The sequence below is a fragment of the Hipposideros armiger genome, unplaced genomic scaffold (genome assembly GCF_001890085.2).
Source record: "Hipposideros armiger isolate ML-2016 unplaced genomic scaffold, ASM189008v1 scaffold_823, whole genome shotgun sequence".
In the NCBI taxonomy this organism is placed as follows: Eukaryota; Metazoa; Chordata; class Mammalia; order Chiroptera; family Hipposideridae; genus Hipposideros; species Hipposideros armiger.
Window position 1 is genome coordinate 394,368 of NW_017732173.1, and position 14,785 is coordinate 409,152.

Sequence of the window (14,785 nt, forward strand, 5' to 3'; positions counted from 1 at the left end):
GGGGGGGGGGGGTTGGGAGGGGGATGGGAGTGGGTAAATGAGAAGGTGGGTTGAGGGAGGCCTCAGACACCATGCTGGTATATGACCTGGAATGTGAAGGCTCAAGAGCAAGGAGCTCAGGTCTCCAAGGGCAGGGGGAGACGGATGTCCCAGCTCAAGAAGAGAGTTCACCCTTCCTCAGGGTTTCTGTTCTCAGGCCCTCGGGGGACTGGATGATGTCCACCCACACTGGTGAGGGAAGGTCTTCTTTCCTCAGTCTGCTGATGCCAATGCTAGCTCTATGGAAACGACCTCACAGCACACTCAGGAATAATGCTTCACCAGCTATCTGGGCATCCCTGAGCCCAGTCAAGTTGACACATAAAATTAACCATCAAACAATTCTTAAAAATTTAATTGGAAGACGTTACATTTCTATATTTAAAAAAAAATGGATTCAAACCTGATTTTCTCTCTTCATTTGGAAGATTAGTAACCAAGTTAGAAAATTCTGTTTCCATAATTTTTTTAGTGTACTGTGAGAGTTTTAAATAAGTGATATACTTAAACTGTCTTTGGCAAGAACATGACAAATGGATGAAACAATTCCAAATATTCAATTTAAAAATGTTCTTTCCATAGCATGAATTTCTTTCAAAAAGCTCTTATTTTCTCTCACTATTAAAATGTTACCATTACCTTGAAGAGTCAAATTAAGTGCTTAGTTTTTTCAAAAATGTTTGTATGGTACCATATTATTGATAGCTACGTGTCATCACAACAGAGGTAAGCAAATTTGAAGTATATATATTTTTTTCAAAAAGAATTGACATTTGGCAACTCTTTTAAGTACATTAGCAGAAGATATGTAGTGAACCCACAATAGGTGTGCATAGCCCCTGACGCTCTTTGGTATGGTATTAAGATAGTACAACCCATAAATCCACTTAACTGGGCCTACGGAAATGGCGTGAGGCACAAGGTGGTGGAAGCATCGGGAGGAGGGAGAGGGCCGCTGGCTATGCCTTTGTATGGGGACACCTCCTCTTCCCTCAGGAGATCTCATAGGTGACACGTGATGGCTGACACATGGACCATGTGAAGGCACCAGTGTTAATCTGTCCAGTAACAGGTAATGCTCAGTTTTCCTTTTTTGTTGGGAGAAAAAAAGTATAAGCAGAAGTTTCCTTATTTTCTTCTTGTACCCCATGGGACTATCTTTGTGTGGTCACGGTGTATGCACACATTCCATTTTAGAAACCACCAGGTGGCAGCCAGGCTTCTGTTGTGTGGTGTGTTTGCCTTTAGTTTGTGCAGTACCTTTTTTCTCAACCTAGTGTCTGTTTCTTAAAGTGTTGTCTGTGGCCCACCAGTTTCAGAATAGTTACAAATACAGCTCTCTTGATCCTATGGCATAACTATTTACATGAGAATGTCTGGAGTCTGTGTTTGTCACAATCCCCCTCAGGTGCTTCCCTGGCACACTGCCGTTCAAATCTACTGTGTTAACTTGCAAGCTTTGTGAAGAGGGAATCGTGTCTCCCTAATTCATTACATCCCTACTACCTGGCACAGGCGGCAATAAACACTTGTTGAACTAAAATGCAACAAACAGCATAATTTCTCTTCTGGCAGAGAGAACTTGAGGGTTTGGTTGGGGGAATTAGTCACCATTCATTCATTCATTCATTCACTCACTTTTGTAGGCACTTGGGTAATATAATGTATTATAAAACATACATACTAAAAGCATAGCCTTTATGGAATTGATACATTCCCAGGGTAAGACAGAAAATAAAAATAAAAACATAACAAGTAAATAAATGATCTACTATGATAGAAGGTGATAATTGTTATGGAGAAAAAAAAGAGAGCAGGGTAAGGAAATCAAGAGTCAGTGGGGAGTGGGGATGGGGCAGTCTGCAGGTGGTTAGGGCAGACCTTGCCCAGAAGACCGCACCTAAGTGAAGACTTAAAGGAGGTGAGGGAACCAGCCAGGCGGACATTCCTTTCACTTGCCACGAATCCTGTTCATCCTCCTTAATAAGGCTTCGACTAAGACTTCTGAGAAATCTTAGATGCTATTGATATATGGCAGGAGCTCAGTAAATTTTGACTGAATGAATAAAAATAGCATTTTGGAGAAAGAAACAACATGGAGAAATGGAACTATAAAGTTCCTCTTCGAAATCAGGACAGTCAACCAAGTAAATAAAGAACCACTGAAGACAAACCATATGAAGACCTTTTGGAAAATGTTCATGAGTAGCACATGAGGCCGTTACGCAGCAAATTCTAGAGCAAAATCCCTTCACAGAGCCAGGGCGGCCTCTGCGTGGAGGAGCTGGAAGCTGCCTCATGTATGTGGCAGCGCCTCTTGCAGGCTCATCCGAGTGTTCCAGCCACCGTCCTGCGGTGCGGAAACCTCTTACACATTTCCCAGTATGGTAGGCATAAAAGTGCTTGAATCGGATGTAATGTACTAAAAAACTCTCCACGATAAAATATTTTGTGGTTTTGTTGTTTTTGCACTTTTTTGGGAACAGATATAACTCCCTGTCTAAAGTATTTAAATAAAACAAAGTTAATTAAGGGTACACAGTTTGGACTCGAATTTATGACTATGAAAATCAATATATTTAATATTTTTAAGTAGCAATATTATGTTTACTGAGCTAATATATACTTAAAGGGCAATTAAAATATTTATTACTTATACTAAAAAGAATTACACTTTTTTCTCTTTTGTCAGTTTTGTCATAATTGGTGATTTATAACTTGCAATTTCTTTAAATTGTAGCATTAAGATCACACAGAGACAACATCAAGTAGTGTCTTTTCTTTTTGAACCAGCTACTTTATTTATAATCAGGAAAATAAGTGATTAGCTAGGTTCTCACAGCACTTAGAGCTAGAAATGACTTTCAGAGATTATAGACTAATTAAGGCCTTACTAGCCACCTATTCCTTTTAAAAAAAAACAATTAATGAACCTGACTCTAAGGCAGCAAAAGGTTGAATGATTTCTCGTGGGGGGGAGGGGGGAGGTAAAACAGCGGTGGAGCAGGCCAGTCACTTCATTCCTGGACCTCGGGGACATATCACAAACATTCCACTGTAATGTGTTGTAATACCTTAATACTCTTACATTTGGGGCCTCACAGTGCCTTTCTAAACACACACGTGTAGGATTAATAGCTTTACAAGCTTAAGTAATCTATTTACAATAAATATTTCTCCCTAAATAAACCTAGATTTCCCTTACTTTTAAGCTATCAAATAAAAAGCAGGGGATTGGTTTGTAGATTTTTTTTGTTTATTGTGAATCAGAATAGAATTAACCACGGATTCTAGTCTCTTCTTTAGTTACTTGATAAATAAATCATCACTGTAAATGGTTGCACATTAGTAAAGAAACCCTTTCCTCTAATACATGAAGAGCACTCTTTGCCACAAATGTTCATAGCTCTCATCAGCCACCCAAAGTAAAAGTGACAAACCTTTCTAAGAGTGACTTTAAAGGTCTAAACAAAGACATGCTTATTTTGAGAAAATATTGTTACTACAAGCAACTATTTATAGCCAATAAATTCTAGTAAAAACCATTGGAACAAAATGCTAAACACATTGACTTTTACTTCAACACAAAACATTTATTTATGTTGAATAAATTGAAACATTAGATAAATTAACGCCAAATAAAATACTATCAAATCAAAGCTCCCTACACATTTGATGGGCTTTTAAAATTTAGTGCCTGCTACTACATGAGGTATTGAGAGGGGGGTGCTGTCATTCTTCCGGTCCGTCAGGGGTCACTGAGTGACTAAATAGAGAACTCCCAGACCCCCACTGAACACCGCTTCAGTAATCCTCAGGAGCTCTGCTTGTACTGTTTTCTTAAGATGGAATAACACCGTCTAGGAAAAGTCTTCAAAGCCAATGCCTCTTCCAACTAGAAGCCTTTCTGATTATTCAAGTCCAAATGAGCTGTTCTTTCTGCAATACCCTCACTCATTTACCTTCCCATGTTTACATCTAATCATCACGTGGACCAACTCTCATGCTCAGCACACAGTAGGCAGCTGAAAAAAATTATATATCTGCTGAATTGAACTGAATCTTGCTAAAATAGATCCAGAAAGGGTCCACTGGGATTATGTGGTTCAGTTTCTTCATTCTACAGTTCAAGAAAAAGAGTGACTTGCCCAATAAACACAGCAGGCCGTGACGCAAGTAGAACCTGGGTCCTGAGTTTTCCTCAGGTGGCTGACCTGGGTGAGTGCGGCTGGAGAGCTAGTCCCTGACCTAACAGCTCATTTTGGTAGGTGAGAAAGACTAGTTCCCTAGTTACTACATAGTGTAGCATGATGTTGACATAAACGAAAGCAAAACTGACTAAGATTGGCAGGATATAAAAGGCAGCCAAGATTACTTTTAAAAGATAAAAGTAACGTATGCCATGACTAAGGGAGTTCAGAGTCCTGGTCACCGTCTTCTTAAATCAAACAGAAAACTACAGGCCGGACCCATGTGACAGCCTAGAGGTCTGAATAAGTGAGTGTGCTTTACCAAGCGAGGGACTCATTTAAGAAGAGTTCTTGGAACTTGTGGGTGACAGCAAGAGTGCTTTATAATAAGAGGAGGTCTTAATCATCAGGAAAGACCACCATCAACCCAGCCATCTTTTTGGAGTTTCAAAATGTGACCTTAAAAGTAATTTCACTTTATACTACTACGTAAGATGACATGGGGAGAACCAAGTAATCACAAGCCTTTCCTGGCTTATCCATCTGGTCTCAGGCAGGTTCCCGCAGTCCCGGGCTCCAGTACTGCTGGTCTTCTTTCAGCTCCATGAACAGTCTAAGCTCTTTCCTGCCTCAGAGTCTGTGTGTTTGCTGCTCTCCTGTCTTCTCCCAAGTCTGCCTGGCGGTTCCTTTTCCTCCATTTGTTCTCACCTGAAACGGCACCTCCTCAAAGAGCGCCTTTTGATCAACCTGCGAAAACGAGGTCTTCGCCCAGCGCCGATTCTTCCTCCTCTTATTATTTTAACGACGATACCCTATTTGTATCCTTGTAACACATGACAAACTGAGTCCTTTCTTGTTTACTTGTTTCTTATTTTAAGGGCTGTATCTTTTTGTTGTTCATCATTATGTCACCAGAATCTAAACAGTGCCTGATATCCAATAAAGATTTGTTGAATAAATTAATAAATTCAAAATACGTTTGTAAAACTCACTTAAAATTATTTAAGCACCCTAGGAAATCTTAACGACTTTTGAGAAATACACAAATCTACTTTATGAAATGTCTGAACACAATAAATAACAAATTTCAAAGATTAGTTTAATCAAGATTTTTAGATTCTTCCTTTACAGCTTTTTGATAGCCACCACTTATTTCAGAAGTAAAACTTAAGGTTTTTAATGCTAGTCTATGTCAAATAGTTTATATCTATTGCATGTGAAAACATGCCTAATTAGTCACTAATAACAGAATGTTAAGTATAATAAATATTTAGTTGGCTGTAATCAATGATAAAAAGAGAATGACAGTCATGCAGCTCAGATACAAAGAAAAACAAACACCTTTTTTTGGTCACTAACAGAGAAAAAAATAAAAACAAATGATTCTCAAAGAATGGCAGTTTTCAGAGAAATGCTCCAGCTTTTTAGAAAAAAAAAGATGAAGAAGACAAAAGTAACACATTCTTTCTGTAACAGAAAATCAGATTAGAAACACACAGGAAAATCTGAACAGAACCTCTGACGGGAACATGGTGAAAAGTAAGTAAATGGATGCTGCGTATTCTCCTTAAGGAGTCAGTATGTGTGGTTTTTAGGTTCTTTACTGCTCAGAGAAGAAAAAATTACAATGGCATTACTGAAAAGGAACTTTTTCTAACACTGTCACCTGGCTGGTGGTAGTAGGTTTGAATCTTCACCACTTTTCAATTCTGATATGTGACATTTTACCAAAGCCAGTTGACTTTTTAAAAAAGTTGCATGTATAGTAGGGTTTTTGGAATTAAAAGAGTAAAAAATCTATTCACCTGCATAAAACCTGAAATCTGAATATTCAGACTTTTTATAATTTAAAAGGGCAAAATTTAACATAACGCCAAACAAAAGCCAAATCAGAATTAACCAAGCATAAGAACATTGTACATGCTATTTTTGTAGTGTGTTTCTGTGTACAAGAATGACTATGAAATTAAATTGTCTTATTTGTAGCAATTTTGTTCCATAAACAATAACAGTCACTGTTAAAAGGACTGCTTGCAAACTTACCAGAAATTTTTTTGGGGTAATATTCTAGTCTTCAAAACAAATGGTAGCTGTCAAATTCTTACTGCATAATCTAAAATGTTAATCCATGTACTGTATTTCATTTGTAATAAGTCTTTGTGATAAGGTTAACACTTCAACACATAACACAAATAAGAGAGCACCAAAAAATGAAAATTACTTTGCTTATGTTTCCGTATTAGAATTTTATTTGCTAAAGGGTAAAAACAGATTTGCAAAATTCACAGTTAACTTAAAACAATAGTTTCAAACCTTTTATTCCTAGCCCTTACTGCCTTCAGGAAGGAGAGAACATCTGGTTATTTAAGGAACACAATATGCTCACATTTTCTATGACTTTTGTTTCTAATTGGGTTTTAAAATTTTTTTTTGAATTTGAGCAACTAGTTAGAACAATGTTTTTTAATCACTTCATATTTTTCAGACTGTCCTTCTATCCCTCTATTCATTTAGTGGATTGTCTTTGGAAATCTGCTCAGTGGTTCTAATATGATAAAGACAAGAAAATGAGAATTAGGATTGTGGTCTGAAGAGCTAAGTATAGAAACCATATTTATGGTGAACAAAGTATAGGATGTTACAAACAGATATTTGACATCCAATCTCTACATACAGCATCCATTAAAAATTGTTCAAATAGTTCGCTACTTATATACATGGCCGTTTTATTTATTACAGATGCAAATAAATGTCTAATACAAATAGAAAATTTGGGGTGAGAAATATCAGTGACGAGGATTCCACTATTTTTAAAATTAATGAAGCTACAGCTCTTGTGTGGCAAGGTGGTCGGATGATCTGGGTTCACTTGCTGGCTCTGCCATTTTCAAGCTGTGTGACCTTGAATGAGTCTCTAAACTTCACCTTGATCAGTGTGTTCATCTATAGAAGGAGGAGCTGGATTAGACTTTTTAGGTTCTTTGCAGTTCTGAAAATCTAAGTCAAGTATGTTAACTACATTCTTTGTTATGTCTCCCTTGTTCCATAATATTTGAAGATGGTAACAAGTTTTCAAATAATTCTAACACAGTAAATTAGGGAACTAGGTGCTCTTTAAGTTCAAGTTGTAGGGTTAATTCACCATCATGATAAAAATGGTAGCTGACAAATACATAATTGGTTATAGCTTCTGTGAAATGTGGATATGGGTTCCAGAAATATGCTAGGTGAATGAGATCCACCTAGATTAGAGTCAGTACGGTATATTGGAAGAGGCTTAGCATTTGAGTGAGAATTCAATTCTATCATTATTTTCTCAATACCAACCACTGTAGGACATAAAAGCTACATACAAAAATCAGGATCATAAGAAAAAATAATTGATAAAATCAATAAGTAAACAGCTAAAATACAAGGTGCCGTGGGGACTCAAAGGGGGAAATATGTCCTATCTGAGCCTGGGGATGGCTTCCTGGAGAAGGTGGAATGGATGATGGGAATCTCAGGAGGGGATAAGCAGATACAAGGTCATGGAGCCATAGAGCCACTCTAGCTAGCTTGGAAGCTTACAAGCCTTTTGGCCTTGGGAAAGCCACGTAACCTTAACCTCTCTGCACTGGAAAAGCAATGAGGAAAGATAACCGGCTCTGCCTACCTCATAGCTTGCTGTGAGGACCAAATTAAGCACATCGAAGTGCTTGGAAACTATGAAGGAATATGGGCCTATCATTATCCTTAACAGGCCCATCATTTCAGTCTGTTCAAATGAGAAATCTCTGCACAGTAAAGCCTACATCATGATACCTGATATAAAACAATCAAAGCTCAGTGTCTCAAGCTCTATGTACAGACTCAGTCTATGGCCAACTCAGCAACTCCACTAGGATTTAGGGATAGTAATAGGTCAAAGTGCTTTTCTGAAGGTTGACAATGAACCCCCAAGCTCAGAGTTCCTTGTTTACTTTTATTTTATTGAATCTGTCAGCAGCACTCAACACTGCTGTCATGTGAAACTAGGATATGAGAAAATGTACTTTTATGCCTCAAATGTCATTTTTCTACTAGTTTACTTCATAGAGACTTGTATGTTTATGTGCTTACTCTGATCTACTTGAATGAGGAATGATTCAAGTATTTTAAGTATTTTATTGCGGCTAATAACAGACATTTAAAGCACTCTAATGTCTGGATGTTAGAGGATATGTGTGGTGCTCTAGCGTCACCTTTCCCTCCCTTTTTCTCCTGCTCCGTGTAAACGGCCTCCTGCACAACTTTATAATAGACATTAACTACACTGAAAACTCTGAAATCACTTGTAGATTTCTGTAATATATATAACCTTGCTTTTTTTTTTTCCCCACATGTATCTTTTTAGCACTGGACTAAATCTTGTTAGCTCATTAGAAGTCAGCTAGCTCTTTATGGACCAAGGATACTCTGGTTGGGCTGGTTATTACAGACAATGAAATTCAACCACCAAAAAAAGGACCAAGACAGCAAGCGTGAGTTTCCGGAATCACAAGGATGGTTGGCAGCAGAGTCAGGATTGGACCCAAGGTCCCATTTCCTAACTCAGGCTCCTTGCAGAACACTACGCTGTGACAGACCTACAATTAGTGAGCCAAGTGACCTTAGTTATCATTTGACATTTACTAAATAATGTCAAGGGGTCAGTCATTACATACACTTAACTAAAACTGTCACCTATGGGGTTAGCCATCTGAAAGCCCCTTCATATTATACAGCTTTCTTCATTTTCCCTTTGGGTATCATCATTCCATGAATTTGCTCTCATGAGCAAATTAAACATGTTTTTGTGAACATTTTAAACAATTCTCTCTCTTCCTGCCCCATTTCGTATGTCTCAGAAATATCAGTTTAAGGTTCTACATTTTAGACCACTATACTAATCATGTTTTTACTTGTTAAGATCCTGAAAGTAAGAGTGGGAATACCTTTTTTTTCTAAAGATATTTAATGCTATTATTTTTTTCTCTTAAACCTTACAGAACATATTTTTTAATGCTTATAGAATTGACTTCATTATACTCATATATTATGTGCACTACATTACTGAGATAAAAAGTACTCTATTAAAATCACAGGTTCCACTAATAGCATTGCAAGATTTAGTATAGAGAATTCTGCAGTATACAGAAGAGTGAATGACTCACGTAAGATCAACCATATTTAGCTAGGGAAAAATTTCCAAGATCGATAGGTTTAGATAACATATTCATTTCTCCCTTCAATTAAACCAAAGAAATCACACAAATAGAAAATGCAAATAGCTATTTTAGCAATTTCTTCCCTACTCTGTATGACTGTAAGAATTCCTAATACTGAGCTGATGGAATTTACCCTAAGTTTGTAGACTAAAACTCACTGACCAGCAAACTCATTCTTTATTTCTTTTATAGATATTTCACAATCTTGGTTATTTTTTGTGTAAATATATACCTATACAACTTACATACACATATATACATAAAAAATAAATATGGGACTTTTGATTCTCATAGTCAGACTCCTAACCCTTACCAGAATAAAAATATGATACCTTATGTGTCAGAGAACCAATGGAATTCTGATACTTAATAAAATTTTGTGTAAGAGAAATGATATAAAATTGTGTATTTCTACAGAAAATGGATACAGGTTCAAGAAAATTTATATTGTTTTTTTTTAGCTGAGCCATCTGCCACCTGTTGGCAGCTCAGCTCGGGGCCGGGAATCGAACCAGTGACCCGGTTGCTCAGAGTTTACACTCTTGAGCGAGCTCTTAACCAACTGAGCCACTCGGCCTGCCCGAAATAAAGTCTTTTAAAGCAACCAAAGAACAAATAGAGAAAATACTCAAATGTTGAAGTCAACAACTGAGGAAAGGGTGCAAATCCTTCAGAATAAAAATTTACGTTGAACATGGAGGCCCCAGTTGATCGGCCAGAGCTCTGGCAATGGAATCCACAGACAGACTGACTCAAAGACAGTTCGACAACTGCCAGTGTAGCTGTTGGGAGTGCTGCCAAAGAGCCAAAGGCTGGGATTACCACCCAATGCCTGGCGTTCTCGTACTTGTGTTTGAAGCTTTCTCTCTGATATTTCATCCAATATTTTTGTTTGGCTCAAATGCATCAAGAACTCACAGACTTTTTTAGATCATTAAATGGTCTTATTTTCAAGAAATACAACATTAGTTGTAAAAGAGCACACGTTATCTCTGAAGTGTAAAGAAAATTTTGGTGACTTGCTTTACGTTCAACTACAGAAATCAGCATTACAGTCTGTTTAAATCTTTATTTTATGAGGCTACTCTTCAGCCACAAAATAAGAAATACCTATTCAGACTATGAAATACTTCAGTATTTCATTGTATCAGAAAACAGTTATAGAACTGGTCCTTTTTTATAGCTTTAATGTCTTGGTCTTCACATGGCCCCTGAGGCTCTACTTGGTACACTGGTCCCTGGGTGGGGTTCAGTGAAGTTTGTTATAAGCAGCAGCAGTTGTGCATCCACTGCCTTGTGTTATGAGGAAGGCAAGAGGGCAGAACTAGCTTCTGAGGGGCAAGAGACCTGTGTTTCCGTTTCTCATGGCAATGTCCACTTAATTTGCCTGCTGAGTTGCCAGCCAATGAGTTTTGGCCTCCAACTCTAGGCAGAGTCTTTCATTAGGCAATTCATCTGCCTTTAGACAAATTCGACATTAGGAATCCTTGGGAGTCATACAGAGAAACCAATTTTTTGCCCAACTTAAAATTGTGCACATCCTGTTTGGAAAGCTTACCTTTGGGTCTCGAAGGAACAGGGCCTTGAGGATTAGTGAGTGTATATCCCCGATGAGAGGGTAATGCATCAGGAGGCCGAGGCAGGTCTGGTAGTTACTAGAGATCACTGAATAGGAGGGAAAAAAAATTCAGAAGCAATATTCCTTAAGGTGTTTGAATAACTGAGAGTAAAAAAAGATAACAACTTAGATTCAAATAAAGTAAGCCAATGACAATTGATTTGATACAAGGAAACAGGGAGCCATGATCTTTACCAAATAGCCTTTGAACCAACACACTGTAGTGTTAACTGCAGTCTAATATGCTAGCACGTATCCTCAGGGGGTGGTGGAAGGCAGAGCCTCAGATACAGATACGCATGCGCCTTGGCAATATAAATAAACTCTTAGAAGCATGCATATTTACTGCCATTGGCTCTGCTTAAATGTATCCACTTTTGCTGCTTAGAAATTAGAACAAAAATCTTATGAATGGGAAAGAACCAGTTTAAAACTTTCATAAAATGGTATTTACCCTGATTAATGCTTCATAACTTACATGTTTCATATATTCGTTTGTATGTACATTACATAATTCAACATTAAAGAAAATGTAATTTCTTCCAATTATTTGTTTTTCTAAAGGTAACAAGAAATTTCAGGAAAATATCTATGCAGCATTTCTTGGAGGAAAAATGTCAAAATCTTCCTAGATAAGCCTAACTGTGTGCCTTAGACTGACATTTAATTTTTTTTTTCAAATCAACCTAATTATGGGCACAATTATTAAACACATCTTTTCAGGCAGGTCTATGTAAACTACTTCATTTCTTGGCAATCCATCTGCCACCGCTGTCGCAGTCGGGCCCATTAACGATGCTTGTTTTGTAAGCTGCACCGACTGGCTCCACAGCACTGATTATGAAGAAACTTTACAGGTACAACTTCCTATGGCTGCAACCGAATCCTTTTTATTAATCAGAGTAGTTAGCTAGAAAAAATTCCATAGGAAAACAACTGCGATTCAACAGAAACAGCACAAATCACAAAACAAACAATGTGTGTGATCAGAAATACCATGGATTCTTAGACATGTTTCCCCTACTTCGGTTGGAAACACCATTTCTTGCTATTGCTTCCCACCCCTCCCTCTGCCCATGAACACTGTGGGGAAAGGAGACAGGATGGGCAAAATGAATAATTATAATCTATGTAAGGAACCACTTTATCATCTTCATTTCCGTTGCTGATCTGACAGCTTGTAATTTCATACATCTGCTTTCATTTGTAAAGCACTCACTTATCCTACCCTTTCTATATCTGTTCAGACTCTTCTTTTCTTATTTGTTCATTTTGTCATATTCACATTCAGTTACCTGTTCTCCTTTTTTCTCTAGAATTCCGAAAGCTAGGATACTGAGAATAGTATACTATTTTCATGTACCATCTTCTTTGAGATTTAACAAATAAATAAAACTTAGATAACCAACTCATTTTATAACTCAGAAAAGTTATTCTCCCAAATGCTATAATGATTCAAAATTAGTAACTGACCCAGGAAGAATTCTTGTCTATTTTGTAAGAGAGCCAGTTTTGTGGATATCGTTCTAGGCTTGGGATTCAAAGATGTGGGTATGAATTCTAGGACCCTATTTGAGTATGTCATAAAAAGCTGCCTGAAGATTAAATGGCATTATCTATAGGACTGATTTCTAGCAGCTGCTCAAAGCCTGTTAAAGGTAACCTCTTTGAGCTTAAGTTTAATCGTTTGGAAAACAACTTTCTGTTTTTAAAAAAATCATCTGCCTATCTCATTGACTCCAATAATTGTTTTTTGGGTACCCAACCCATGACTGGCTCTACGGGTATGTCAGCAGGGGATGCAGAGATGAACAAAGCAGTCCTCACCCTGAAGAAAATTAAACTTCAGAAGGGGAGATGTATAACAAGAAGAAGTTATTACTACTACGATCGCTATGACAATGAATTATTGAAAGCTTTCTGAGACTAATCCCTATGCCAAGAACTTGACCTGCATTATCTCATTTAGTTTCTATGGCAATCTTATTATAAGGTACAGATAACACCCCTGTTTTACATATGAAAAAACTGATATTTGGAAAGTTGTCATTTGCCCAAATCACACAGCCCTTGGTGTGTAAGGCCAGGTATAGTAAATATTTAGCAATAGGCATAAATTCTTGTATTTGGCTATAAAATGTCACAGGAAACAAATATTCATGGATTAAATATAAAACAAAAAATAAGGAGTTAACAACAACAAAATACCATAACTAAGGCTTTAACATAATTTACTATACGTCTCTGCTGAAAACAAAGCCAGTGTGTATGTAAGTATCTTGCTAGGAAACCTGGTATGCAGGAGACATTCAATAAATGCAATGGACTCTGAAAAAGTATTTGTTGTGGGCCTACTACAGGCAGGAAAAAATACATAATTACTATAGGCAGTGTCTTCAACTATTTAAAAACCCTTACTACTTAACTTTCCCAGTTATAAAACGGCAATATACAAAATGGATTTCAAATGGACCAGAAAACCAGGAGGGGTTAGAGAGTAAATCACGAATGAAAACAACGAAACTTTCATTCTTTGCCGTCTTGTAGAAAGCCAAGTACAATCAGGGTCCTATCCTTCTCCACACAAAGTGATTTTCATCCAGTGTTAAGACCCTCATAAGATTTTGTCCGTCTGGGTTTCCCTCCGTGGTTGCCGCCGTGACAAGGGCCTCTCTGAGCACCATCAATTGCTGCCATAACCACCATGGAAACCGCAGACACATACTCTTCGGGAAACCATGGGGCAGTTTTTACTTCTCTTGCAGCTTTTGTGTAGAATAGCATGAGGCTTTTAAATTCGAGTTTTAGAAAGAGAACAATCTCAAATTCAGAGTAGCCCATTTTGTCTAGAAAAAGACTTTTGAAATTACTATTCTTATTTCTTTTCAAGTGTAATAAATGTTAAACAGAATTTATTTTAATCAGAGATCAAACAATGTAAGAGATCTTTACTCAACAATGTACACCTTTAAGCATACAGTGCTGCCAACTGAAAGGCAATAAGTAAGTGTCTAGTGCAGCACTGCTGCGGGCGAGGGTGCTAGAGAAGTCGGAAGGGTAGCACGTGAGCCCCAGAGCGCCACTGGTATTAGCTGTGACACGCGAAGCCCATCAGCTCACGGTCCAGGCTTGAGTGTTCTCCACCATCTCTATCTCATTACTCATTAGTGGAATAAATGAGATGATACAGTGAAAATAAGACCTTTAAAGTCTTTTAATGCAAGTTATTACCATTAATGTAATAATTGTAGGCACATGCTCAGAATCGAGGCCCAAGCTCTACTTTTATATTTGAAAAATGTAATGGAAAGGAAGTCTGAAAATATTAGTGTGTATTAAGATTTAGAGAGAAACAGGAAGCCTGATTCATAGTTTTTGCCTCTCTTTTTAATCCAAATGAAAGAAAACCTTACAGAGGTCAGGTTTTTATGTTAGTTAATTTGAACACAAATATAAAGGCACATTTTATTTCACTGTGCTTAGCGATTTTTAATGCCATCCTCAGAAATATAGCTCTGTCAGTAGAAATGGCTAAGTACAGAAAATATTCAAGAAGTCCTGACAGTATCCCTTTCGTTTTGTTAGACTCTGTGTAGTCACTCATTTAATGAACATTAATTAAATAATGATTTTGTTCCATACAGTGAGTTAAGTCCTAAGGACATGACAAGAAATCAAACACATTCTCAACATTCTCTTCATCTTCCAGT

At 37.4% G+C, this 14,785-nt stretch overlaps 1 protein-coding gene across 3 annotated transcripts in view; it reads right to left on the reverse strand.

Annotated features, from left to right (window-relative positions):
• Positions 1-14,785, reverse strand: part of TBC1D5 (TBC1 domain family member 5) — a 447,679-nt gene that overhangs the window by 114,757 nt on the left and 318,137 nt on the right. For all 3 annotated transcript variants that reach the window (XM_019629011.1, XM_019629009.1, XM_019629010.1), the window contains exon 14: positions 11,016-11,122. In XM_019629011.1, the coding sequence (XP_019484556.1) occupies positions 11,016-11,122 (107 nt within the window). The remainder of the gene's footprint in view (positions 1-11,015; positions 11,123-14,785) is intronic.